Source organism: Artibeus jamaicensis, unplaced genomic scaffold (assembly GCF_021234435.1).
Source record: "Artibeus jamaicensis isolate MK-2021 breed Jamaican fruit bat unplaced genomic scaffold, CSHL_Jam_final contig_452, whole genome shotgun sequence".
Classification (NCBI taxonomy): Eukaryota; Metazoa; Chordata; class Mammalia; order Chiroptera; family Phyllostomidae; genus Artibeus; species Artibeus jamaicensis.
In genome coordinates this window covers 12,428,660-12,456,504 of record NW_026521837.1, presented here as the reverse complement: position 1 = coordinate 12,456,504, position 27,845 = coordinate 12,428,660, and the positions used below count along the sequence as shown (strand labels likewise).

Genomic DNA, 27,845 nt, shown 5'->3' with positions numbered 1-27,845 from the left:
CATAAATTTTATTTCATCCCCATAATAAGCACAAAGGTATATTTTATTGTTCCCATTGGAGAAAAACACCGAGGTGTGGCAGCGTCATGTGTGGTCTGCCCGCTTCCTCTCTGTGCCTCCATGAACTGTTCACTACACGAGTGTGATGTCCCACCCCCCACACCTCCTCAGCCCCCATGTTACTCACCTTCTCACAAAAGCCTCGACTCAACATTTCAACCACTCATGCGAGGCCTTTGAATAACTCCTCCTCCTAATTCTCCATTCTTTGTTCTTGAGACTTTCTCACATAATCAGGCAAGTTTTCTTATTGCCCTACACTCATCAAGCATATTCAATTACCTTGCTAATTAAATTGTAAGCTTAAAAGACAAGAACCCTATCTTTCCTTGGCATTTGCAACAGTGCCAAGCACTGTACTCACCATGGTGCTCTGCACATGTGTACTGACTTGAACGAAGCTGCATTTATTGGGATAAAATCATGAAGTCATGACTCCAGGTATCTTCAGAGTGCCGGCCACCCCACATTATCCCCTGGGATGACACCGCAGGAGAGCAGACCAGTGTTTCTGACAGTGTGGTCCGCAGTCCACTGTCATTGGCGTCACCTGGCAGCTTGTTAGAGCTACAGAAATTTATAATTTTGTGAGAGCTATAAAATCAGAGACTCTGGGGGCAGCATCCTCTAATCCATATTTTAGCAAGTCTTCCGGGTGATTCCGAGGCAAGCTCAAGTTGCAAACCACTGCTACAGGTACAGTTAACTAGAACAGAGGTCCAATCCAATAGTCCTATGGAATGGTGCTCATTAGCAACTGGCTAAAGACCTGCTGGAATGGCTGGGACTGCAACCAGCAGGACTGTTCACGTTTTGGAGTTTTATATGATGAGAGGAGCCCCGCATCACTTACTATTTTGTAACAGAATCACTGATGTTGACTAAATATTCTGGAAATAAATGCTTTTTGGTATGGTTGGAGTTAGTATTTCTCCGACTTCAAATCTCGTGGGAATTTTTTAAAATTGGAAACAATGCATCAGTACAGCTGTTTGACACTTTAAGAGCAGTTGTTGGTCTTTCCTTCCTTCGACAAGGAAAACAACAGTGGAACAATCTGTCTATTCCTTAAATAAACCAAGAGTTTAAAAAATTATATCGTTTTTTAAAATCCTAAACAGTTCAGAGAGAGCTGTGGTAACAAATAAGACCAACAAGGAAGAAAAGCAGGGCAGCCGTGAATATTTACACGTGTTTAGAGAAAAAGCAGGCTTCTAGCTACATGGCTACAAAATCTCATTCCTTTTCACTGCTTCAAAAACATCCTGTGAAGTTTCCCTTTGATTCATAAGTCTTACTGACTTCTTTTCTCCTTTGCTCTTCAGGAGTGAGCTTGCTGATTCCCGCTGGGGCCATTCCCCAAGGGAGAGTCTACGAAATGTATGTGACTGTACACAGGAAAGAAAATATGAGGTAAATATGTACTTCTGGGGCACTTGACTTTATCAATATCTGACATGGGAGGGAATTGTACAACAGAAATAATAAACCCACCAGATTTTTTGCCTTGAACGCCCTGTGTCTGGCACAGCCTTGATTCCCTGGACCTCTAACAGGTCCATTTTTACTTCTCTTTACCTTGAGTCTGCAGACCCTTCGGCAGATTTTGAGTATGGGCTATGGACAGAAAGCCAGAGACCTCCTCCCAAGTGGATCACTGGCCATATTAGCTGAAAAAATGGCCATAAACATGATCTATAGATGGTCCAGTGAGACATAGAAATGGGACCCATAGACTGTCTAGAGAGATCAATGGGTGGATACAGTGACATCAGCCTCACGTGGCCTGGCTTGAGAATCCAACCTTTCCCCAACATGCAGTTGAAGGTCACAAGAATTGAGCAAACCCTAAGCCCTGACTTGTCACCCCCACCTCAGCCTAGCACCGTATTCTCACTGCAGATGCTTTTTTCTGTGACTTTTCCCAACTTAAGTGTTATCAACCTCTTTATGTTTACCACCCGTAAACTGAGCCTTTCTAAATGGAGCTGGGATTGATTAAAACTAGAATGAATTGAAATATTGTGTTTCAAATGTGTGATCATCATAAAGGTGGAGTTATTCTAAGTGAAACTTACAAAAGGGGGTTAGATGTCCTAAATTCAATTTTTAGTCTGGCCTTGAACAAATTATGTATGGTATTTCTTGCTTAGGCCCCACATGAAGTGCATGTGTTAAACAGTGCTTTAAAAGACTGGCTGGTGAATGTTTCTGAAGTACGTGGACCTTAAAATAAAAGATGTTGTTGGAATAATGATTCTTACATGTAACTTGCCCTGTTTTCCCCAAGGGAAAAGGCATCAGCTCTGTAGTCCTGAGCTCTGAATACAGAGCATTAGTGACAAATGTAGAACCAGGTTACCATTATAACACATTACACCTTTTCTCTTCCCCTCTCTCATCCTCAGAAAAACATCAATTTTTGCTCTTCTTCAATAGCCAAAAAGCTCTTTCATCATGTTTGCAGGTGGAGATACTGACATTGATAATCTGTAGGGCCCAGGACATTTTTCCTTCAGGTGGTCTGCTTTCCCTACATAAACACTTACTTGCCTATCTGTGGAAATAATAAAATTCCCTGAGCATTATTCATGCCTTAAATTTGAGCAACAGAAAATCACTAAAAGGCTTGTATTTACTCACATCAAATATTCATTTTTTCATTCTCAATGCAAAGTAATACTCAGGGGCCAGAGAGCCCTTGTTTTGCAGCAGCAGAAATGAGGATTAACAAGCTCCCAGATCCCTTTCCATTTTTCTTCTTCTTTCTCTTGTTCAGAGTCAAGGTTAGCGCTAAGTACTTCCATCTCTCAAGGCCAGGCCAACATAGGCATTTTGCCTAAACAGAAATGAATATTGGCTGTTCTTTATGCTAAGAAGCAGTGAGGTTGTCCATGGTCTCTCATTTTCCATCTGATCAGCATTATCTTGAGCTGAAGATCCAGCCTGAAGGGGCTGCTGCAGGGCCAGGCTGAAGCTGAAAGAGGCAGGTGCTCACCTGCCTCCCCCAGCTTCCTCCCCACAGTTCAGCCAGCACGTTTTAGATGAAAGTGAGAGCAAACAGAAAACTGATAAAGCTGGGCACTTCTGCTTTTAGGTTTCTCTGCCTTTGACAGAGAAGAAAAAAGGAAACAAAAATCCCTTCTTTGCCATGCCTACCACCTGAAGTTAAGTGCAGAGGGCATTATTCTATTGAATTTGGTGTGCATCAAAGATGTTCTGTTTATCAAAACGAAGCTAGAGAAACCTCAAGATTTCAAAAGAACATAGGCACAACAGCCCATGAAATAAGGAACAAACACAAAAAGTTAACTGTCTCAAATAAATGAGAAAGTTCCTCTCTTCGCTAATTTTCTGTTGTGAACAAGATGGGTTTTCTCTTGTAAAATCACAATGACAAAGAAGTGTTTTAGGATATGGTTCTAATACAAAGCATAACTACCATTATTTCAGCATACTTTGAATTTCATTTATCCTTCTTTACTACTCTGCAAGTTATGATGAACTCCACTTTAAAGATAAAAAAAAACGAAGTTCAGGGAAAGGAAGTTACCTAGCCACTGCTTCACAGCTAAAGGCAGAGCAAAAGCAGAATTCACACCCGGGTTATCTCACCGCAAAGCTCTTCTGCTCCATCTCATGTGCTGTCCGTCCCCCATCCCACCCGAGCACAGGCCAAGCCTCAGCCTTCTCATTCGTGCATTCTGGAACACAGTGTCTTCCTGTTGCTCACCAAGACCCTTCTACCCCCACGTGATGTGAGGGATTATTTCTTGCCTAGAAGACACTGTGAGGACATCAGGAGATATGAATGTTTCTTCAAGGCATTTGTGGGAAAATTCTGATTATTTTCCTCCATTTACCTTTTCTCTGATTCCCTTTATTATACCTAGAACTGGGTGTTTTTCCAGTTGGATGGGATCCAGCTGGTCATCTGCTGACGGGGACCTTCTAAAGGGAGGCGTGAACTTAATTACATGTGGCACAGTGACTGTGACAAGAGGGGCCTTGCCATTACCGAGTATGCTCGGAGAGAAAGCGCTGAATGGCAGATGAGCAGCGGGAATGAGCTGCGGGGATGGCACAGGCCTGGGTCGGACCAAGCAGGAGCAGCGCTGCAGGGCTGTGCCCCTGACTTCCACCCCCCCCCACGGACCCCTGAAAAGGCTGCAAAGCCTCTTTGGTGCCCTTGTGGACACAATTTCCACGATTAATGAAGCTCACATAGGACTTTTTGCCTTATTTCCAGTAGCATTTTTTTTAAATGAGCCTCACTCAGACTGAAATTTTACCCATTATCATTTCTTATTGAAAAACGATTTGAATTGAAGAGGCGAACATTAATGTTCCTTTTCTCTATACTTACTCTGCACTTGCCTAGCGGTTTTCTCAAAAGATCAAAAAATCAATTTAGACATTCTAAATATGAAGGTAAATAGAACTTTTTTATAAACTATGGGGGGGTGGAAAGTCTTTGAGCCACCAAGTGGTACAGGAATAACAGTGCTTTTTAAGGATTGCTCTGGTGACGGTGTGCAGGGTGAACTGGTGGAGGGAACGGAAAGACCCCCGAGCTGGGGGCCTAGCTGGGCTGTGGCAGTGATTTAGGTGAGAGGGGAGCAAGGACAGAGCCAGGCTCAAGTCTGGTGGGAAATCAACTGCATTTCAGAAGAAAAAGTATTTTACAGCTGGTTAGAAGTGATGTGAAAGTACGTGGAGTATATACTTAGGTATCAAGCTTTGGGCACCGTGAAAATGAAAGGGTCAGAAGCAGCAACTGGTCCAAGAGGAGCAAGGACATTCTGAGTTAGGCGGGCGCAGCGTGTGTGAGTGGGGGAACCGGATTCACGCTACAGACGCAGGTGGGAAGACAGCAGTGAGCGGACCGTCCCAGGGAAAAAGCGCAGAAGCAGAAAGAGAACTGGAGAACAAACTTTGGGGTATATTCCTGTGTACGGTTTGGTTGTGACGAGCAAGACAGAACATGAAAGGATAAGAATTTGCATTCTGCATGGTGCTTAACACATAGTGGCTCCTCAAATAAACATGTTAAATGGAAGAATGAATGCTTCTGAGTGTCATAGGGAAAAAATCAAAGGTAAAGAGAGTTGTGAGATGGAGGAAGTAGTTGACAGAAGAGTTATTAAAATTCAAATGTAGAAAAAGAATAATAATTTAAAAATTACCAGATTTGTCAACTACAGGATATTTATGGTCTTTGGGTTTTTTTTTTTAGGATGAAATCCCAGTAGGAAGAGTATAAAGCATGAGTTAGTAGTAAGACAATTAAGACTACCATATGTATTTACAGAATATAATTAGTTATGTTTTGGGATAGTGGGCCCGAAATCTTTTATGTAGGTAATTATATAGTAGGTAGTTTTCATGTATTTGAACATGTTGTTTGGAACTTTGAAAACAGTAGTTGACATTGTTTCTCAGTGAAACACAGGATATTCTCCTTTTAATTAGTGCCCTAAATTTCTCCTTTGAAGGAACAGCTATAAAGAGACTAAAGGAGCAGGGGGGAGGAAGATGAGTCCAGGTATATTTAAATCTTTCTTACTGTTTTCTGAAATGTTTATTTATTGAAATCATACTTAAAGAAATGATTCAAGGTAATTTGTGAGAACACAGTCTTCAATGGGAGAAAAAAATTTCAATAGCTGGATTTAAAAAATGGGAAAAATAAGATTAGAAAAGGTAAGATAAAGTCAAGTGAGCTGTTAGGAGATAAAATACTTGGCGCAGTTTCCAGCATATTTCTGATAAGAGGTCATGAATTTACTATTTTGGAGCTTATTAGTTATAAGATCTGTGTGTCCATGAGGAAGAAAAATATTCCTGCAAGGAGCTCAGTGATTTCTCTGTGGCTCTTCATAAAGAAGACATTTTGTTAATACAACGAACAACATCCTTAAATTGAAAAGAACAATTCATTTCATAGTGCTGCCTCTGTTAGTGTCCTTCAATGTAAGTAGATGGTATAAGGTCCAGGTATAAATTAAGTAAATAATTGCACAAGGATTCAGTAGCTCAGTCCAGAGCATGATACTTTTACCATTCTCTTAATCTGGGGATAGATTTTGGCCTGTCCAGGGAAATGGTGGCGAATCTTGAGAACAGCTTCCTTTCCCCTCCTCCCTCAGTTGAGCTTTTGATAGCAACTGAGTAAGCTATCCCTTGTCAGATATCTAGAGTGTAAGTAATGGTTTAAGTTGCCAGTTATATGTGAAACTATGTGCTTTAAAAGGCAACTGAGCCTAGGGTGGGTGCCCTTCCCAGGGACCAGACACTTGCGTGTTAATAGAAGGCATCTCGGCTTTACACAGAGGTGGATGGACACAGCTTCTTTTCAATAAGCAAACAGGCGAAAAATTTCTCAAGGTTCTAAACCCAGAGAAGCAACACAAAATACACCATTATGTGAAAGAAACCAAATGACTATGAATTCTAGCTTGGCCTCCGACCAGCTGGGCGGCCTCAGGCGAATTTGTTAATATCTCCAGGTTGTAGTTTCCTCTTCTGGAAAAGTGGTAACATAAATATTTATCCCAACTACCTTACAGGTGCGCTGCGAGCAGCAATGCAATTGCTTTTGTGAAAGTTTTGTAAATGATGTACTTCTGTGTAGGAGAAGTTCCCCTCACTGATAACGGCAAGGAAAAGATGAGAAAATCCGACAGGAAATGAAAACTCCTGTCTGAGAGCTTGTTCTGTGGGCCTCAGAGCCCATCCAGCATTCAACCTGACATTATTGCTGTTGGACTTAGAAAAGCTTTTAAAATATTAATCAGTATTCATTACTGAATTTCTACTTAATTGCTGCTTTTGCAGCTAATTTTTGCTTTGCATTCATTTCCATATCATCTGCAATTAATATTTACACAATGTTTGCTTAAATAGCTTGGATAACACATAATGTAAAAGAGTCAAACCCTTGTCTGCAAACACATGAATCGGACTTATTTATATTTACTTTCTACTATTTTTATTTAATGGATTTGAATACCATCTCTTTATATAAATAAAGAAAATGCAAATATAAACACTCAGCCCTTTGGAACATCTTAACCACCCCTAAGTCACTCCTTCCATACATGTTTGGAAATGTTTCTAATTTCAACAATACTTCTTTCATCTTGAAACCACACGCAAAAAGATTTTTATCATTATTCTTCTTTGTTTTTCATTCCCTGTTATGAATTTCACTCCACTGCTTCCCTATTCATTACATTCTTGCACCTCACTGGGTTAATAAATTCTTTTGACACCTACTGCCCCTTCCTCCTCCTCCTACCCCTCCTCCAGGAATGGCACCCATCAATATTGCATGCCAGGGCCGTGCTCGGAGAGTGCGGGTCTGACAGCTCCCTGGCCCAGCAGGGAGTCTCGTCCCTTCTGTTCCAACTCAGTGATGAAAAGAACCCCTCCTCCTTCTGCCTCCAGCACCACCGGCTGCTAAGAGCAGACTGAGAGACAGATGTTTCCAATCCCCAACTGTATTGCGAGGACCACTTGAAATGGTTTCCACTTTAGTTTCCTTCCTTAAAAGTCTAATGCTCCATAGACACAGGCAACAGCATGGCGATCACCAGAGGAAAGGAGGGGTGGGAGGAGGTAGGAGAGGGTATCAGAGGAATGAATGGTGATGGAAGGAGACTTGACTTTGGGGGGTAAACACACAGTACAATATAAAGTCCATGTGTTATGGAAGTGCACACCTGAAACCTATACAATTGTATTAACCAAGGTCACCCCAATAAATTCAATCAAAAATTAAATGACATAAAATGTATTTTTTAAAAAGCTTAATGCTTAAGGTATACTTGTAACTAAAAGATAAGTGTGGTGCCTGGGGAAATGCAATCATTGATCCTACGTCGGGTAGGAAAAGCAGAATTGAAAAAACTCAGGGCAGACAGTATAATACTAACTATGACACAGTGAGGGTAAAACCGTACTCATGATTTCAGAGAATGAATTTCAGACTGGAAAGAAGGAGGAGGCCTCGGGTTACGAGGAAAGGAGGTGAGGGCAGAGAGGATAGAAATGAGTTCCCGAGCTGCCAGCCACCGTAAGACTCCAAAACACAAGTACAGTTCCAACTACTCTGATCGCTTCAGATTAATAAGGCTGTATTGTTATCCAGTGAGAATGGAAATATTAAAAGACTAAAAGGAGTCAAAAATTGTTTTGATTTTCTAAGTAGAGGGGAAAACAAATCCATAAATTGGTGAGATTCTAGTAAAATTTTAGAATGAGGGAGGAAGCAAAAATTTTATTAAGGGATAGCCAAATTTTATTAAGGGAAGATAGCCAAAATTTTATTAGGGGAAGAATATGCTAATTTTTAATTGAGTTCTCAGAACTAATAATAATAATTGTCCAGAACTAAAGGATCCCTGAGATTTAACCTTATTCTCGAGCTATCAATTTGGCTGCCAGTTTTGTGAAAGCTGATAGATGGCACGAGAATCCCGGTCAGAGACCAAGTGCAGTTTATTACTCAGATCAATAGCACTACCCAGAGTATTATCACTTTTGTGCTGGTTCCCTGAGCCCCGGTTCTGAGACAGTGATGCCAATAGAGTCGAACATCTACACACTCAGTGGTTGTATTTCAGGAAAGGTCCCCTGGGCTTAGGGCACCTGAGCCTTTCACATGGAAGGTAGACAAGCTGCCGTTTGCTCCAGGGATAAGCACTGGTTTCGTCTTCCAAGGCACGTGCTATGAGATTGCCTTGAAAACATAGTCAGGAACACACTAAAACATGGAGCTCCACGGAGAACGGTTTCCAACAGCACTGAAAACAAACAAAACAGTAACAACTGCTTTCACTCACTGAGTGTTAAATGAGGCCACAGATACAAGCTAACTTCTGGATTATGGAGTATTTAATATAAAAACCATAGGTAAAGACTAGAGAAAAATCCATTTCAAGTGGCTATTGCCATTATAAAGCAATTTGGTATGTCCCTTGTCATATCCATAGGAATGAAATGGAAAGATATGAAATAGACAATGTACACTTTAATGGATTTATATTTGTCTGAACTAAATAACTCAAAAGCATTGACGTCAGACTGGAGAGATGTTTCAAGTGGTGTCCTTGAAAAGATCTCTGTCTTTGCCCTGTTCTTGTATTATGATCTTATCAGTGAGTGGAATGAGGACATAAACGGCAGGCATGTCAGATTTATGGAGGACGGAAGACTGGGTGAGACAGCCAATATTTGGAGGAAAGACATAGCATTAAGAAATAGATGTCCTAAAATTTTCCCTGACACCATTAAGGTGAAATTAATAGCTAAATATAAATTACTGTACATAGGTTCAAAAGCCATCATCATTGAGATCACATAACTGTAGAGATTTAGCCAAAGAGCTTTCCAGATTAGAAATGCATGGAGTGGTTAGTTTAACAGATTGCTCAGCCTTCTCAAGGCTTTATTGCCTCATTTTATAAAGGAGATGCTAAACCATATTATCTCCATCTTCCCAACCAACTCAAGCCTGCTAAGTAATATTCTTAATTACTTGATTGAGAATAATCTAAGGCAACAATTTTGTGAGCCATTGATAAAAACTACATATTTCAAATAAAAAAAATAGTAGTCTCCCTGCCTGACTGTGTACTTGAACATTACATTTATTTCAAGATGCCCCACTTTAGTGAAGACATTGAAACACTGACAGATGTCTATATAAAAGTGAAGATAGAAATATAAGGAGAGATCTGGAAATCATGATTTTCCCGCTGAAGTTAAAAAAAATTGAGGAATTGAGAGGATGTTTGGTCTCAGATACAGAAGACTTTTAGAGACATAATAACAATCCTTAAATATTTGAAAGGTTTCCATGCCAAAGTGGAGAGGAGGCAGGTCATGGACGTGTGGAGAGAAGGGTCAGGAAGGAAGATCATGTTCATTTTAAGGAAGAAGTGTTGTAAATGTGAGTTGGTAATAGATGAGGTGGTCCTTGGAAGTAGTGGACTACAGTTTTGGATGTATCGAAAGCACATACCACGTGTCAGCGTATTGCACAGAAGCTCCTGTTTTGGACAGAAGGTGGTACTTACTGACCACAAGGGTTCTTCCTCCTCTAAAATTCTGAGTCAGTGACTTCCTACCCACAGTATCTGACAGCGCACTTTTGAGACCTGTCACTGAGCAGGCATCGTTCGGTCCTGGCACTAGCGCTGTGAGGCTTCATGAGACCTGCTCAGCACCTTGTGAGGATTGCCTCACAGGCCATCTGATAACGGGGGTTCATTCATCCATTTGTTTGCTGATTACAGCCTTGTTAGGGAAAATATTTAAGGCAATTTATTTAAAAATATGAAATAAATATTTTGGATCTTTAAGGTTCTTTCCATCCAGGCACTCATAGGATAAAGTATACAAAGACAGAGATTCCATTTTAAATTGCTACAGAAATACAATTCTGTATTCTATCTGGTCACTTTTGAAAGAATGAGTTTGCTATACTAACCTGAATTATTCCTGAAACTCATTTGGAAGAAATTTAGCTCTAGGGCATCCCTATTCTGCAGTGATTTTATTGAAGTATTTTTCAAGTTAGGTCCCAGAAAGGCAAAAGTACTTAAATCCCCTGTGAGACCAACGAACGGCAAGTGTTATCAGAACACGTGGTTATGTAACTTCATAAGAGAGGCTGTGCTTCTCATTCCATCCTGAAATTGTACATGAAGTCAAGGGAGGTCACCGAAGAGGGACCTGTACCTGACGGTAGGGGATCCAAGAGGGTCTGGCAGACCCACCTTATCATGCAGACCTCCAGTCGTGCAAGGTCAAGGTCTTAGAACAAAGGGTATGTCTTCTAATATGGCTTTGCTTTAACCACCCTCCCCTCAAAAAAAAACTCCAAAAAGAAACCATTTGTTCAAGTTTTAGATTTAAAATTTCAAAGACTACATATACACAGGTACTATGAAAATGTCATCAATGCTGTTCTCTGCTGTCCTAGGCCACCCATGGAGGACACTCAGACGCTCTTGACCCCCGTGGTGAGCTGTGGGCCTCCGGGAGCCCTGCTGACCCGCCCCATCATCCTCACTATGCATCACTGCGCGGACCCCAATACTGAGGACTGGAAGATACAGCTCAAGAACCAAGCAGCACAGGGCCAGTGGGAGGTGAGCTTTTCTTGTGATAAAGATGGAATGCAGGAGTAATCCATGCAGATAAGCAGGAGCAACCGTGGGGAAGGCTTTTATTTTTTAAAGCAAAATATGGATGGAATCTTATCTTGCACTCAAAATGATAAAGTGTGCAGATGGGACAAAAAGAAGAGAGGCCAGAAGGGGGAAAGACAGACTGATAGACTGTTTACTGAATGCTTTATCCATTTACTGGTAGACACAGAAAATCATGGTCAAGCATGGCCTAGCTCCTAGAAAACGCGCACTTAGGAGTCTTACATGAGTCCATTTTGGAATATACATCCAAATCTTGGGAGAGAAATACATATATTTTAAATTTGCTAGTAGAGAATCGTGGCACTTGGGTCAGAAAACACTAGGCACTTAACTGCAAACAAGTCCTGGGAATCTAGTCCCTGTGAACCTGACCTGGGAAACAGCAAGTCTTCTGAACCCCATTGGGATGAAGAACACCTCCGGCATTTCGCGTCCTGTGGCTGTTGTTCTCAGGACTTCCTAGCGACAGCACCTGAAGGGAATCCTGTTCTAGACATCAGAATCTTTCAGTTAGCACCTGTCCTACAGTTAGTTAAGTGCGATAGGATTTGTTATGTTTAGCATGAAGATTTTCCAAAGGTGCTTAGCACCTAACACCTTTCAAAAACTTCGTCTATTTTCATTACTATCCCTCGAATATTTGTATCCCTTTGTATATTTTCATTAATATCCCCCTGAATAAACAGTATCTATTGTTTAAATAGAAAAGAGCCAAGTAAAAATTACATTTTAGATTATTCTCAGAAAAGTATATTTCAGGAATATGTTAACAAAAATTAGCAAATAATTTTAAAAGCTGCCCCTGTATTTTTGTGTAATTTTACAAAGACAAGTATCCAATCTATATGTTACCTATTTTGTGATTACACATCATATTTCTCTTTTAGGGGAGAAATTTTTGAAAAAATATACATAAATATTCACGAACCTAATATTTTAGGGAAAAGTCAGATTGGAACTAGAACAGCAGCCCAGTATTGCAGGTATTACATGGAGCTGCCTTCTGTGGACATGCTCTCCTTTAGCCACTGGAGGGCATCACTCCGGGACAGAGGACCTCAAGTCCAGGACTGAAGTCTGGGGATGAACTTTATTGTTAACACCAGACTTAGCTAAATCTTACTTCAGTTCCATTAAACTGCACATGATTTATCCCCAAAACATTCCAAAGTCTCAGTCTCAAGGAACTCCAAATTATTTGCACAATTTTGTGCCTAATATCCTAATACCCTAATTATCCAGTCTTTGTCTGGATAATTTGAATAATGATAATTTGAGTAATAATAATAATGTCAATAGTAATAATAAAGAAACAAAAAGGTGAGAAGAGCAGAGAGAAAGGACAATCCATATGAAAGTACTCCTACTTGTGACAGGGACATGGGGCGTCTTCATTCTTGACCAATCATCTAGGAGGTTTTCTGTCATATGCCGTTATTAGATGGTGCTCAGGGCGTGTCCTCACCCTGCTGGAGAAAGCAGCATCCTTCCCAGTGTCCTCTGGGGGCCGACGTAAACCCAGAGGTGCTGAGCATCTACCTCTCTTTCCTGGTTCAGTTTGAACTCCATCTTTGGGTACAGGTTCAGTTGAAGGAACGATTCATGGATGCCATGAAAATGCAGCTCTCATTAGAGCTCAGACGATGTTGACAGGCCTAACTCATAACCACCTGAGAAGCCTACTTCTTCCGTATCTTTGTCCAGCCCCAGGGACTCAATTTAGGATGACACATTTATTCATTTTGGGGACAAATAACCATTTGCCCAGCGTGAGCTATGCCCACTGACATGCAGGGGGCGGCAAAGCAGATATAGGTCCTGCCTCTGTGGGAATGATGTGGCTAATGCAGAGGGCGAGTCATACCCACACACATATTTTATTTCTCCCACATTAATTTTTTTAAATTTGAATTTATTAAGTAGGAAGATTCACATAAAAAATCTGAAGTCCCAGCTTCTCTTGAAAAATTCCAGGTCATGTGCTCACTGAGCCTGCATTTCTGCAAGGCTGCAACAGGCTGAGGCCAAAAGGAGACTAAACGAGTTCTTTAGACAGGCCTGTGCCCTGCTTTACCGCAGTCACCACCATTTCTTACTGAGTCTGCCCTTCCTGCCTCACACACTTCTGCTACCTGGACGCCTGGGACGGTGTGTGGAATCGTGACCCTTGGTTTATGGAATTCATGCAAGGTCTTTCAGATGGTTTTTTCCTGTGGCCTGAGTCATTTGGGTAAATCAAAACTTGGTTGAGTTAGTAACTATTTTCACAAAAGTCATCACTTCCACTTCATTTTATTTCTTGCTAAATATTTTCAAAATCTAAAAGGATAGACTGTTCAAAACCTTGCATGAAAAATAACAGAGAAACTGGCCTTAAAGGCATGGAGTTTGCTTCTGTAGGGTCCGGCTGCCCAAATTATTGAAGAAAGCAGTGTGTTGCTTTGGGACGTAATAGGTGACTGCATTTGGAAGAATTGTAATTCCTTAATTTTTCTAATTCTTTTCAAACTCCTATATTTTTTGGGGGGGGGGGAACCTGACTATGTTATAATGACATTGAAATAAAATAGCACTTTTAGTTTCAGTAAGAAATAAAATATTAAATTCTCATAAACATAATAAACACACCTGTAGTGAAGTTAAAAGGATAATTCATGAATTTGTTTTAGAATTTTATGTAGATTTTAGTAATGTAGATTCTCAGATGAAAATATGTTAAATAAATGGCATCTAAGTAAAGAATATAAGCCATATAAAGGCAAGAGAAGTAAAGGAGATAATGACTAAGGAGGATGGAAAACGAGGTATGATAAAGCCTGAGCAAGAAAAAAAGAGCGGGAAAATTGATCACCTAAATTCAGAAGTCCTGCTCCACCCACAGACAGCCATTGGTCACCATCAGGGCGGCCCGCAGGCTCTCGGGGTCTCAGCCACGCCCCTTCCCGCTTCCCCCGCAGGATGTGGTGGTGGTGGGGGAGGAAAACTTCACGACGCCCTGCTACATTCAGCTGGACGCGGAGGCCTGCCACCTCCTCACAGAGAACCTCAGCACCTACGCCCTCGTGGGCCAGTCCACCACCAAAGCTGCTGCGAAGCGCCTGAAGCTGGCCATCTTCGGGCCGCTCTGCTGCTCCTCCCTAGAGTACAGCGTCCGAGTCTATTGCCTGGATGACACCCAAGATGCCCTGAAGGTACGTGGGTCCTGCCAGACTTGCCCTTTTCGCCTTCACGCTAAAGCCGAGGTTTGGTGTGGTGGCACTCACCTAGAGAAAATGCACGTGTGTGTGTGTGTGTGTGTGTGTGTGTGTGCCCCAGTGTGTGAACACAAGTGCTTGGCCCCAAAAGATGCAATTAAAAAAAATTAGACATTTCTCTGAGTCCAAGCTGATAGACGAGCTGTTTCCATTATGCTGATCCCTCCCAAGGGTTCCTTGTGTTTATCTTCCTTGATTTCCTGTAATGAAAAATTTAGAAGGGAGAATTTGGCACCAGGACCCATGGATGGTAAATAATCTGCTTCCATGTTTATCTCAGCTGTGTTCCTATAAAAGGAATTGGAGTAATTGCTCACGCTGTATGTTCCTCTTGTGTGCTACTGCATTTATATGCTTTCCCATTCTTTTTATGAGGGCGGCAAGGAAGAGGGTTAGCAGTTGACAACAGGCTGCTGCTTTCCAGAATAAATGAGCTTAATACCTGGTGCTATTATTGCCATTCATTTATCCCATTTGAACCTTTAAAGGATATAGTAAGCGCCTCTGAAGAAGTTACAATCTAGAAGGAGGAATAAAAGAAGCACACCCAGGACTAGGAGACAAGTCAGAGTGTGACAAATGCTCTAGGCATAGGCAAAGTTCTGTGGAAGTTCGGGAGAGGAAAGCAGGATATTATTTTGAGGAAATCTGAGAAGCAGCTAACATCTGCTATTGGCCCAAGTAGGAAATATGGTTTGACCAGCCGTAATGGAAAAAAAATACACAATTTTTGGGTGAAGGGAACAGCATGAATAAACACAGAGGGAACAGTAAATACAGACTCCCTGTGGGCATATTAGAATGAAAGGCAGGAGTTCTTTTAGGATGAACCTTGACGGCCAGGTAGAGGAGTTGAGATTCGGTTTCCTGAGTCAACAGAGAGTCACTGGAGAGATTTAAATAGAAGAAAGATGTGATAGGAAATATACGTTTGTTTAAAACATTAGTCTGATGTCAATAGAAAAATCGAAGCAAGTGAAGAAGAAAAACAGTGCAGACCTGGGGGGGTGACAGAGGCATGAGGAGAGGAGAGCAGGTGAGGAAGGTTCTGTGTAAGCAGCTCTTGCAGGGCGCGGTGACTGACACTGAATGTGTGGGCAAGAAGTCAAGTCCACCTCGAGTACCAGAAGCAAACGCAGGGGGGCAGGTGGCTTTGGGGTTGGATCTAGTGCCTTTGCTTTGGGAGTATTGAGGTACGGATATGAATTGCACATCAGGACAGAGATGCCCAAGGGACAGAAATATGGTGTGGCTCTCTAAACAGAGAGTGGGTCCTGGCACAGAGACTAAAATGCCCATTGTATGATGACAGTTGTCATTCATGGTGATCAGAGAGAGTATCAACAGGGCCTAGAGGGAGAAAATAATAATAAAAATAATAAGCATTACTAAGAACTTCCTATGTGTCAGGCACGATTCTAAATATTTTTATTAAGTTGTATAATCTTCCCAACAACTCCATAAGATAATTATCCCCATTTTACAGAAGTGCAATCCCAGGCACAGAAAGGTTAAGCAAGTTGCTCTATGTCACACAGCTATTGAGTGGAGAGCACAAGCTTCATGCCCAGGCATCTGGCTGCAGTCTGGACTCTCCAGCCCCGAAGTAGGTTTCTCAAAGAGCCACTCCCTAGGACATAGGAACTGAGGGGAGCCCAGCCATTGTAAGGGAAGATGAAAGGCAGCCAGAAAAGGAGCTTCTGAAGGATGAGCACCCAGAGAAGAAAGAAGTGGAAGAAACATGTGTCAAGGAAGCCAAGGGAAACAATTTTTCTGAAAATCAGGGTATTTCTCTCTGGGGTTTCTCTCCAGAAAGTATTTCTGGGTCACAAAAACTGAGTGTGGCAGGTCGGGTCCGTGAAGGGAAGGAGACAGAGTCGGTCACTGGAGGTATGTCTGATAGTCGAGCCTGTAGGAGTTTCTGATGTTGAATAAATGATGTGAACACACAGCTCAAGCATAAAGCCTACGGTTATTTCTTTTATATTCTTTGCAAATGTGATATTTCTAAGGTGCTGTCAGGATAGAAATCATCCTAGGCTTACATTCTTCTTAGACTTTGTGGAAGAGCCATGGGGTCTAATTAAGGCAAATCTTTTTAACAATTCCAAGACAAATCATTGCAAAAAAGCATACTGTAAAAGATCTACATCATATTTGAAATGTTTGATACATGTATTTTATATTCACACACATAGTTCTTACACTCAGGCACTCTTAACCTTTCTTCCCAAAAGACACACACAAATCCATGCAAACAAAGGCAATATTTTATGAAACAATTTGATTACTTTAATTAATGGTCAACACCAAGAAAGACTGATGAACAGGTTTAAGCAGCGAAAACAACCCAAGCGCAGTTTGTATTGCGGTCAGTGCGTTCCAAGTAGACATTTACAAATTCTCAGCATCTGGGGATCCAGTACTTAGCCTAAAACAACCATGAATAATGGATAAGCTTTCTTGTACCTCATGGCCTTTTAATAATGAGAAAAGCCAAAATCCTAGTTACCAGGTGAGCTGTCTATCCAACTTACTAACGGAGACAATTAGTTCAGCCTAGCCAGCACTGTCTCAGACCTCAGACTCTGGAATTGGAAACTTGGGGCAGATAAACTCAGAAAAGGGCCCTTCATTAGCTCAGTCATGCTTTTTGGGCACCTTGCCTGCTAATGCTTCCTACCAGTCTCTCTCCTGTATTGCTACTTCTCTCCTGTTTGTCATCCATAAATGCTGTCTTTTGAATCACCCCTTCCAAATACCTCCTCCTCCTTCTTCACCCTCACCCTTCTCCTCACTCATGCTCTTCCAAAACCAGTAGTTCTTTGCCCCACACATATAAAAATCAGGTGGGGAGTTAAAAAAAAAGACTAGCCCTGGGATCTCAACCCAAAGTTCTCGTCTAATTGTTCTGGGTATTGGTTTTTGTTTGATGATTTATTTTTAGCACATACTGGGCAATGCCATAGTGAAGCAAAGGTTAGGCACTATTATCCAAAACACTATCACAGATCTTTTTGAAACTTTATTTTACAAACTTTCCTACATCCTCAAATCATTGTCTTTCCCATTCCTTTACCTGTTCACGTTAGCTACAAATGGATCTTCCAAGTAACACGCTGTACCTCACCACCCCTACAGTGAGGATCACACCCACTGAACTAACCAGAAGGCCAAGAGGCAAAAGCGCCAACACTTCTCATAGCCTGTGAGCACCTCTGGGGCATTGCTGTACCTTATGAGCGGGTTCTCTGTTCTGTTGTTATTTATTCTGCTGTTCATTACTCTACTCAGTGCCTTAGTAAGGAGCAGAATGCTCTATACAGTGTGAGGCAAAAGTAGCTTCACAGTTGTTTATATGGAAAGTAATATCAGAATTAATAAATAATAAAAGAGTAAACTCTGTTTCACATACCTACAACTGTGAACCTACTTTTAGCCACCCTGGATATTCATTCCTGCGCTAGTAGGACCTGCCTCACGGTCTTTCTTTCCACCCATTTTATTCCCAGCATCTTCTCAAGTTCAAAGTTGCCTCTTAATTACAGTTCCTTTGCCCAAATGTATTCTAGTAGACTTCAGATCATCCCACATTATCTTCCCACCCGTGCAGGCATGCTGTGCACAGGAGTCCAACCCTTTGGCGTCTCTGGGTCACACTGGAAGAAGAGTTGTCTAGGGCCACACATTAAAAATATAGCGACACGTAATCACAAATTAATCTCATAATGTTTTAAGTAAATTTACGATTTGTGTTGGGCTGCATTCACAGCCACCCAGGGCTGCAGGCGGCCCGAGGGCCACAGGTTGGACACCCCTGCCTTGTGTTTATCCTCATGAGCAATTGCACCATAATCTCCATCTGCCAAGCTGCCCTTAGTTCTTAAGGAAGAGCTTCATCAACCTTTTGTGGTTTCCTCGTCCAAAAACCCTGCTCATACCCATATCTACAGGGAACTCACTCCCACTCAAATTTCTTGCCATCTGGAACTGCTGAAGGTTTTCCTAATTTCCACAGCTAGCAAAGACTCTGACTGAACAAGCCCTCGACTTCTTCCAGGCTTTTGAGTTGTTCTAAAATAATCATAAATTGCTAATTGAGTCTATTATAATCTCAAGATACCTGCCCCAAGCTTCGCTTCCCCTGCTTCTCCACAATCTTTTCATTTACCTCTTCTTGACTTGTCAACTTGCACAGAGCGCTTCGGCTAAGTCTCTCCCCGTATCCTGAAGTCTCCAATTGCATCTCAGCCCCTCGTGTTTAGGAATGACCTAACTTCGATTGAACCACCCAAGGGACGCTTGCTCAGCTGCTGTCCCTAACCCTTGAAACCTTTTACTTCAGCCTCTTCTAACCGAGGCTGAGCTCTAATGAAGAGGGGCCCCGCTTCTCATTTGTGTTTCAGTCAAATTTTTCTGCCACCTCCATCTCTTCAAAGCGGGTCTCCCCAGTCTCAATATTTTCTTACAGTTACTGCTGTAAGAAATTACAGCAGTAATGTAATTTCTTACATTACATTACCAGTAATAGACTGGGAATTGTTTCTGAACGTCAGAAACCTCCGTAGAATGTTGGACTAGTGTAGAGAAGGAAGGCCACTGGAGTACTCGTTCTTAGGACTAAGGACCCCACAGTCTGGAGGGCTATTAGACAAAGACAATGTCTGGAGCTGAACACAGCGAGAATGCTAATTCCCTCTTATTATCATATATGCTATTGCTTATATTGTCATGGTTGGGGGGAATGAGACTACCATATTAGTTTCAAACAACCCTGCTGCACTCTTTTATTTTTCCATTCATAACCTTAAGTTCAGCAACTTTCATAACAATTTCCCTGAGTTTTGTTAATCCTGGGGGCAAAAATGATTGCCTGAGATTTAAGCCATTTAGAAGCATTGATGTGGAATTAGATGCTGGTAATGACCAGTGACGTGAAAGTCAAGGCCGCTGGAAGACCAACAAACTCTCTTACACCTTCCAGGTTAGGTTTTTGTGTTTTGTTCCTGCTCACCTGTTCAAAGAACAGTGGGAGCCATGTGCAAATTCAGTTCATTCAAAGAGATGAATATACTAAGAATCATGAGAGTAGTTTAGAACCAATTCCATGCTCAAAAAGAGAGGTCACAAATATTGCAAAGATTGTATTGGGTGGTATCTTTCCCTCCTGTTCAGGTGATTCAGTTAATAATTTTGGTGTTCTCAAAGGCCTAAATCCTAATGATAATAGACCAGAATTAAGGGAGTATAAGATTATATTTTGATAAGTTTAAAATATTCCAGGAGAGGCAAGATGGAGGTGTAGGTAGAACCACCTTGCTTCCGTGCACAACCAAATCTAAGAACAACTATTTTTAACAACAATAAACACAACCAAGCCACACAGAAAATCGACAATACGGAGTCCAAAGACAACGAAATGCTCAGCTAAACCGGTAAGAGGAGCGACGCGCAGATCGTGGGCTAGCTACGGGAGCGCACAGGGAAGAGGCGCGGCTGGCTGTCTGTGGTCGGTCACGCATCTGCGTGCAGATAAACCAGAGAAGAGGCGAGCAGGCCCGGGGCAGCAGGCTCGCACAATTCCGATCGGATAAACAGGCCGGGGCGAGTGGTGGGACTGGACGGACTGGGCTAGCGGAAAGGACTGCCACTGCTCCCTCTCTGACCCTGCCCCCACACACAGCGTCACAAACCAGCAACCTGGGTGGCCCCGTCCTGGTAAACAACTAAGGCTCTGCTCCTCATACCTAACAGGCACAAACAGATCAAAACATGGCTCAAGAACAACTCAGAGACGATAAATCTGAGTGATGAAGAAATAGCCAAACTTTCAGATGCACAGTTCAAAACACTGGTTATCAGGATCCTCACAGAACTGGTTGATTTTAGTCACAAATTAGAGAAACATATGGAAGCTAAACTAATTGAAATAAATGGTAATGCAAAGGAAACCAATAGTAATGGAAAGGAGATTGGGTCTCAAATCAATGGAGTGGACCAGAAGGAAGAAAAAAATGATCAAACAGAAAAGAATGAAGAAACAAGAATTCAGAAAAATGAGGAGAAAATTAGGAACCTCCAGGACATCTTCAAACGTTCCAACATTCGAATTATAGGGGTACCAGAAGGGGAAGAGTCACGAGTGGAAACCTTATTTGAACAAATAATAAAAGAGAACTTCCCCATTCTGGCAGAGGAAATAGACTTCCAGGAAATCCAGGAAGCTCAGAGAGTCCCAAAGAAGTTGGACCCAAGAAGAAACACACCAAGCCACATCATGATTACATTAGCCAAGATTAAAATGGAGGAGAGAATCCTAGAAGCAGCAAGAGATAAGGGGACAGTCACCTACAAAGGAGTTCCCATCAGACTGTCAGCTGATTTCTCAAAAGAGACCTTACAGGCAAGAAGGGGCTGGAAAGAGGTATTCCAAGTCATGAAATCCAAAGACCTACATCCAAGATGTATCTATCCAGCAAAACTTTCATTTAGAATGGAAGGACAGATAAAGTGCTTCTCAGATAAGATCAAATTCAAGTAGTTCATCATCACCAAGCCCTTATTATATGAAATGTTAAAGGAACTTATCTAAGAAAAAGAAGTTAAAAAAACATGAACAGTGAAAGGACAGCAAAGTCACAGTTATTAACAACCACACCTAAAACAAAAGCAAATTAAGAGGACAGCTAGATCAGGAGTGGAACCATAGAAATGAAGATCACATGGAGGGTTAGCAACAGGGGAGTGGGAGAAGGAGAAGGGGGGAGAAGGTGCAAAAAATAAGTAGCATAGACAGTAGATAGAAAATAGATAGGGGGAGGGTAAGAATAGTAGGGGAAATACAGAATCTAAAGAATTTGAGAACTAAAGGGGGAATGGTGAGGGAGGGGTGTGAAGGGTGGAGGGGAATGGAGGGGGGAATAGAACAAATGTAATGGCATAATTAATAAAAAAGTTTTAAAAAATAAATAAAATAAAATAAAATATTTCAGGAGAAATATACATCTATGGAAGAATAAGTAATTTCTGCCCCACGACCCTAATGGTACAATTTATGAGATTTTTCTTTCTTAATAAAGCGATTTATTCCAAACTCTGAGATTCAGACCCTAAAAGAGGAGTTATTTGCATACAGTCTAGGCAGTCTGTGTTGTTCACTGAATTTCAGGCAAATGCATATGAGAGAGAAACCAAGCAATGAGTATTAACCTACCCTGGCTTCCTTCGTATCCTCGTTTACCACATACCCTGACCCAGGCTATAGTTGTGGAACAATAACTGTGCATTATTGCATTTTATTTTTGAAAAAATAGGAAAAAATAAAAAATCCTGGAAATTAGAGAAAGTAGGAAATCTAGTTAAGAATTGTGTGGTACCCATGTTGCAGGCTGCATTCGTACATAGACAGCCACGGAAGCCCATCAAAGGTTTCATGTTGGGAACCTTACACCTGGCTTCTAGCTAAAAACATTGCGTTGATTACAGGAACCTGTGCGCTCCACAAAGCCAATCGGCTACAGACACATGAGGTGTGCATGCGCTCCCCAAGCCAATCGGCTACAGGCACATGAGGTGTCCACGAGTACCAGTTGCACCCAAGTAACCAATAAGCGGGCCCTTCTTTGTCTCAAGCTAGCCAATAGCAAGCAACCTAATCTCTCCCTCTCCCCCTATATATATATCCAGTTCGGAAAAATAAAGTTTGCAGCTTGATCAGAATCTTTTGTCTTGCTGCCATTCTTCGTGCCTCTTGTCCCCCCAACCCATTTGTTCTAGGTAGGTGGTCAAGCTCCAGTTGACTGCTCCGCAGGCCGGAGCAGTTTCACTGTCATCCCTCCTCCTGGTCCTTCCCCATGAGTGTCCTTCTGATGCCCTCTCTGCGGCAAAGTGCAACCCTCCTGAACCTGGAATACCCGAGGCCTGCCTCTTCTCCACCTGCTCCGCTGGCCCTCCACTGAATCGGTCCCACTAACCATATCTTTTCCTTCAGTTTTCTCAAATAGCCTCAAAACTAGCTCGATAGACTTTCAGGATCCTGGTCTTCGGAATTACATTCATAGGCCCACTCAGCTTTTCCTGCTGAGTGTATGGAAGTATGCGGCAGGAATTGTGTCGGGCTGGCTGACTTCTCTGGTCTCAACCCATCAGCTCTGTGGCCCTGGTCAGGGAGCTTGACTACTGTGAACAGCAAGTTGGTCTGTATCAGGGGCCCTGAGAAGATTCAGGAGATCAAAGCTATTAAATTTGCTGGCACAGAATAGGCACTTGATAATGTTAATTATCCTTAGGTGGGCGTTTAGATTACACTGGCATTTTGAAGATAACGGCTCAATGAAAATATTAACTCCAACTGAACTCTAATGGCCAAGTGAGTTTCTGGGTCGGTGGCAGGCTAGTGGGTCAGCCTTTCAGGGGCAGGGATCTTTTGGTGCCCCTAAATGTACTCTGTCTTTATCGCCTTCTCAGGAGACCTTGGCCCTGGCTGTGGCCCCATCATATATTTTAGAAACGACCTGCCATGTTGAAAAAAATTTTTAAGAGAGAGAGAAAAGAAGGAAGAGAAAACAGAAGTTGTGGTGGAGCTGTGGCCAGTGTGGCTCAGTTGGTTGGAGCTTTGCCCCATAACCAAAAGTTTGCAGGTCTGCTTCCCAGTCAGGGCACATACCTGGTCGGGGATTCGACTCCCGGTCTGTCTGCGTGCAGTCCCTAATCCAGGCATGTACGGGAGGCGACCATAGATGCTTATCTGTCTCGCAGGGATATTTTCTCTCTCTCCCTTCTTTTCTCTTTTCCTCTCACTCTAAAAACCATTAAAAATATTCTCAGATAAGGATTTTTAAAAAAGAAGCTGTGGTGGGCAGAAATGTCACTCTTCAAAGGTATCTGCACACAAGGCTCAGGACCTGTGAATGCATCGCCTTACTTGGCGAAAAGAAGGCAGCCCCACCCACACTGTGACTTTAGTGCAGTGAACCAGTATCAGACTCTGTTCACCTGCAAAACAACAAGGTTAATAGTGTGTATTGTTTCAAGTCACTAAGTGTGCAGTAATTTCTTACTACAGAAATGGAAAACTAATACAGAAGATAAAAATATCTTCATCAGATAACTTCAGAAATTCTAGAACAACCTAAAAAGTCCTTGTTCCTAATCCACAGATATGAGATATCATCTTTTTCTTAGAAGTTTGAGTGGGGGTGGACAAGTGATACGGCCACTTCCCTGAGCGCCGCCCTTTGGCATTTTGCTTCACAAGTGTCCCAAACCACAGTGACCAGGCAGGCTGGAAGCCGCAGCTCAAACCAAGTACCCGTGGCAGCGGCAGCTGCAGGAGCAGCAGGCAGAGCCCAAGACATTGACTTGATGGAAGCTGTTTGCACAGTCGCTGGAGCCTGGCCCTGTTATTGTTAGGGATGAAGTATGGCAGACAGCCTCAGGGGGAGAGCAGAGCTCCCCAGTGTGACCACGGGAAGAGAGGGGGCACAGCCAGGCCCAATGCCAGTGGTGATGACCAGAGCCAGGCGGCAGAGGCCAGGCTGGCAGACAGTCACGTGTTCTCCGCAGCCGGCTCAGCAGCCTGAGGCCTGAGGCCAGAGGAAGGGTCGGCTGGCGGGCAGCTGAGAGCAGTCACCCGAAAGCTGGCAGGGAGCAGCAGAGAAGGAGGGCACTCTCTCTGGCCTCTGCTTTGGAAGAGTACAGGCCCACAGCTGTGACAGCGACAGTGGCAACAGTCTCAGTAGCAAAGACAGAAATTTTTCATCCATGAATGACAAGGGCAGGTTCCAGCACAGGATGAAAGAATGAATAGGAGCTAAGCAGGTTCCATAAAATCTGATGGGAGATGTGATTTTTTTAAAACACCACTCAGCACAGTCCTTGAAGGTTGGTCTTTTGAGGCTTAACATGTGTGGTGCGCTGAATGTTTGCCAGTTTTTCCTCTCTGCTTCCAGAGCCCTGTGTCCATGTGGCAGAAGCGTGCAGAAGCATGGGGAAGGTGGACACGGGTCTCAAACCACACAGCTCAGGCTCTTGTGCTTGCTTCAGAGCCCTGGACAGAGCGTGGATTCTGGGTGTCTCCCCAGGGCAGGATACAGTGTGACCCAAACAAATCCCTTGCAGTGCAAGACTGGCCATCGATTCATTCACTGCCCTTTGCACTCACCTCTGGGGCATACTGTGAGTGGTCCCCCCACAGCAGCGGCCTCCACCCGCTCGGGTCCTGGCAGTGTCTGTCCCCAGACTCCTCGGCAGCACTACACACAGCTGGCTCGGGGCTCTGTGTTTCCATCAGGAATAGAGAGTGGCACCCAGACACTACTGAGAAAAGAGCAAGGCAAAATAATACAAAGCCTTGATTTAACCTCCTCCAACGGTCTGTTCCAGGTGAGATTTTAATGAGTTATGTGAGATTTAAGGTAAGCATGGGCATCTTCCTCTCCCTAGATGATAAGATTTTTAACAAGGAGAGGAAAGGCGTGATAGCAGAGGTGTGGGAGGGAAGAAGACCAGACCGACACACAGGAGGAAGCTGGAGGCTTCCCCACAGTAGGGTGATCCCACAGGTAGGACGGTCAGCCCTTGAGAAACCGGAAGCCAAGGAAAGTGCCTCTGAGGATGAGGAAGGAAGCACAATCCGAGCAGTGGTGCGAGAGAGGAGGCGAGTTCTTGAGCCGGAGGAGGGTGATCGGGGGACAAGTTTGAGCACAGTGTGGAGAACGGGTCCTGGGTCCCAGGACCTCACGCAGTTTCTGACGCCAAGTCACTGCTTGGCCCTCGGGCAGAGCCTGGTCTCGTTCTGCAGTACAGGCTTCCTGAGTCTCAGTGTATGCAGCTCTGTCGCCTGGGGCTCTCAGGTGCACTCTTCGTGAGACTGACACTTCAGGGAAATTGGCCCAGGCTGGGAAGGAGCTGGAGGATGAGGAAGAACAAGAGTGGTGGCAGTGGAGGCAGGTGCCATCTGACCCTGGCAGTGATGCAGAACAGCAACATTCTGGGGTTGGGAAAACCGGAGTGTGGGAGTTGCAGGGCTCCTCCCAGCCGCCTTGCTCCAGCAGCCCTTAATGAGCGCAGAGCCTCTCATCTCCAAGCCTGGGAGAGAGCGCTGGGTGCAGGCCATAGGGGCTCCCTTTGTACATCCAGGCCTTTAAAACAGCTTGGATTTATTGTGGCTCTTAAGTGGGCCAGGCTAATGGCTTGGCATGGGTAATGTCTTCGTTTAATTGGCTATTGTGAAAGCTGCTTGTTGCTACTGTGGAATCCCTTGTCCCTGCCTCTGGAGCAATCCCTCACAGGCTCCCTGAATCAATACAGCCATCCATCAGGGCCTGTGATGAGCAGCCACGCACTGGGGAAGCAGCTATCTCACAGGACTGCTCTGCCGCCCACGGGAACCAGGCTCCGACACCCAGGGGACTGCCCCTGGTGACATTACGACTGGGGTTCTCCTGTGTGTTCCTGTGAAGCAGTGGGCTAGCAACACCTCTATTGATAACTGACCCCTGAGAGAGTCTTTTCAAGGTTAAGTGTGAAGGGCGGAAGTGGAACTGACAAACTCAGAAGGTGACCCCCTTCTATAGAAGCAGAGCGAGCCAATCAGAGCAACAGGTAGAGGCACCCAGAGCCAAACAAGGCACTGAGGTGTGGTGGGTGCTGCCAGGAGGGAGACAGCCTTTGCAAGGGAAGGTGACATTTATATTTCTAAGAACAAAGAGCCTAGATGATCCTGATTCCCATTATGGCATTTCTTTCCAAGGTCATGATATTTTTCTTAAGTCTTCCTAAATCTTTTGACCTTAAATATATTTTGTTCCTCTTCTCTTTTAAGATGCATGAACTATCCTAGCGGTAAGGAAGCTGTCTTGGAGCTGAGCACACTGTGCTGGGGTTACCTGTTTATATGTTGGTCTACCTGCCGTGGTCCGGGGGTAGCTTGGGGCAGGGACAGGTACTTACTTGTCTGTGTGTCTCAGAGCCTGACAGGGTTCAGGCAGAGCCTGTGTGCTTCATGGATGCTGAATAATGCACCCAGGAAGACCGAGGAAAGGAACACATTTAACTGTGACACTGTGTGCTGTTGGTCAGTGTGCATATCTGTTCTGTTCATGTTCTCTTACTTATCTGCATTAATGTATAAAAACCAAAATGATTTCACGTAGAAAGAATCTCAAAAGTCAACCTTTTTGAAATACAAGTTACAGTATTTTTAAGTGGGATGGGCTAGAAAATATCTGAAATTATGGTTTATACTATTTAAACCATAACAATATAGATAAATAAGCTTAATTAACCTGTCCAGTGGTCTTGCTTCTGCTGTCTTTTGACACAACAGTTATATATGGGATTTGCTGTGTGTGGTCACCTCAGACTCGTGTGTGGTTTCAGAGGATTTTAGTTGTGAAGGTGTTGTTTTATATATTACTTTTAATATCTTTAATTTTCACTTCAATATTTTTTTAAATTTGTGCTTTGGTTACTGTCTTCTCCTTTACTTTGTTATTTCCTTGAAGTTAAACATCCTGAGTGTGATGATCCTGGTTGCTACTTTTCAGGAAAAGGAATTAATTTAGGTTTTCTAAGAATCCTTTGAACTGAGTCATTTACTCCTGGCCTGATTTCTCACCAGCGCAAGGCCGACCAGCTGAACAAGCAGCCTCCAAAATGGAGCGCACACACCCCAGGCTCACAGAACTTTGGGGCCAACATAAACTAACACACGTTTTCTGTGTTTGTCTTAGCTCATGCTTTTAGCTTTTCTGTTTTATAATAGAACAACATGTTGATGTATTGATATAGGCCTACAATTTACAAAGAAACATACAAAATGAATGCTCGGTTTTTAAACATTTTTCGTTATTGTTCAAGTACCATTTTCTGCCTTTTCCCCACCCCTCAGCCTCCCTACCTCTCTCCCCTGCTTCCACTCCTCCTTGTTACTGTCCATGTGTCCTTTATCATTGTTCCTGCAAACCCTTCACCCTTGTCCCCTATATTCCCCTCCCCTATCCCCTCTGGTCACTGTCAGCCTGTTCTCAATGTCAGTGTCTTCGCCCGATTTTCTGACTGGCAGACCCATGAAGTCACATGTGTTTAGAGACCTCTGCTGTGGGCAGGGGTGCTGAGGGCGTGATGGGCAGTTTACCTCTCACCGTGGTCGAAGCAGAGAGAAAAGTCGGGCTCCTCCCAGCTCTGCACAGCGGCACTGCATCACTCCTGGTTGGTGGAGAGAGGGACATCTTAAGAACACAGAAAGTGTGTGTTTTCTGGTCTCACTGTCTAAAATGACGCTTTATTTATAGCATAGGGAATATAG

The 27,845-nt window shown here is 43.2% G+C and overlaps 1 protein-coding gene across 3 annotated transcripts in view; it reads left to right on the top strand.

Annotated features, from left to right (window-relative positions):
* The window catches only part of UNC5C (unc-5 netrin receptor C), a 358,323-nt gene that overhangs the window by 314,603 nt on the left and 15,875 nt on the right, over positions 1-27,845 (top strand). For all 3 annotated transcript variants that reach the window (XM_037140183.2, XM_037140173.2, XM_037140192.2), the window contains 3 exons: positions 1,386-1,473; positions 11,051-11,219; positions 14,240-14,473. In XM_037140183.2, coding sequence (XP_036996078.1) covers positions 1,386-1,473; positions 11,051-11,219; positions 14,240-14,473 — 491 coding nt within the window. The remainder of the gene's footprint in view (positions 1-1,385; positions 1,474-11,050; positions 11,220-14,239; positions 14,474-27,845) is intronic.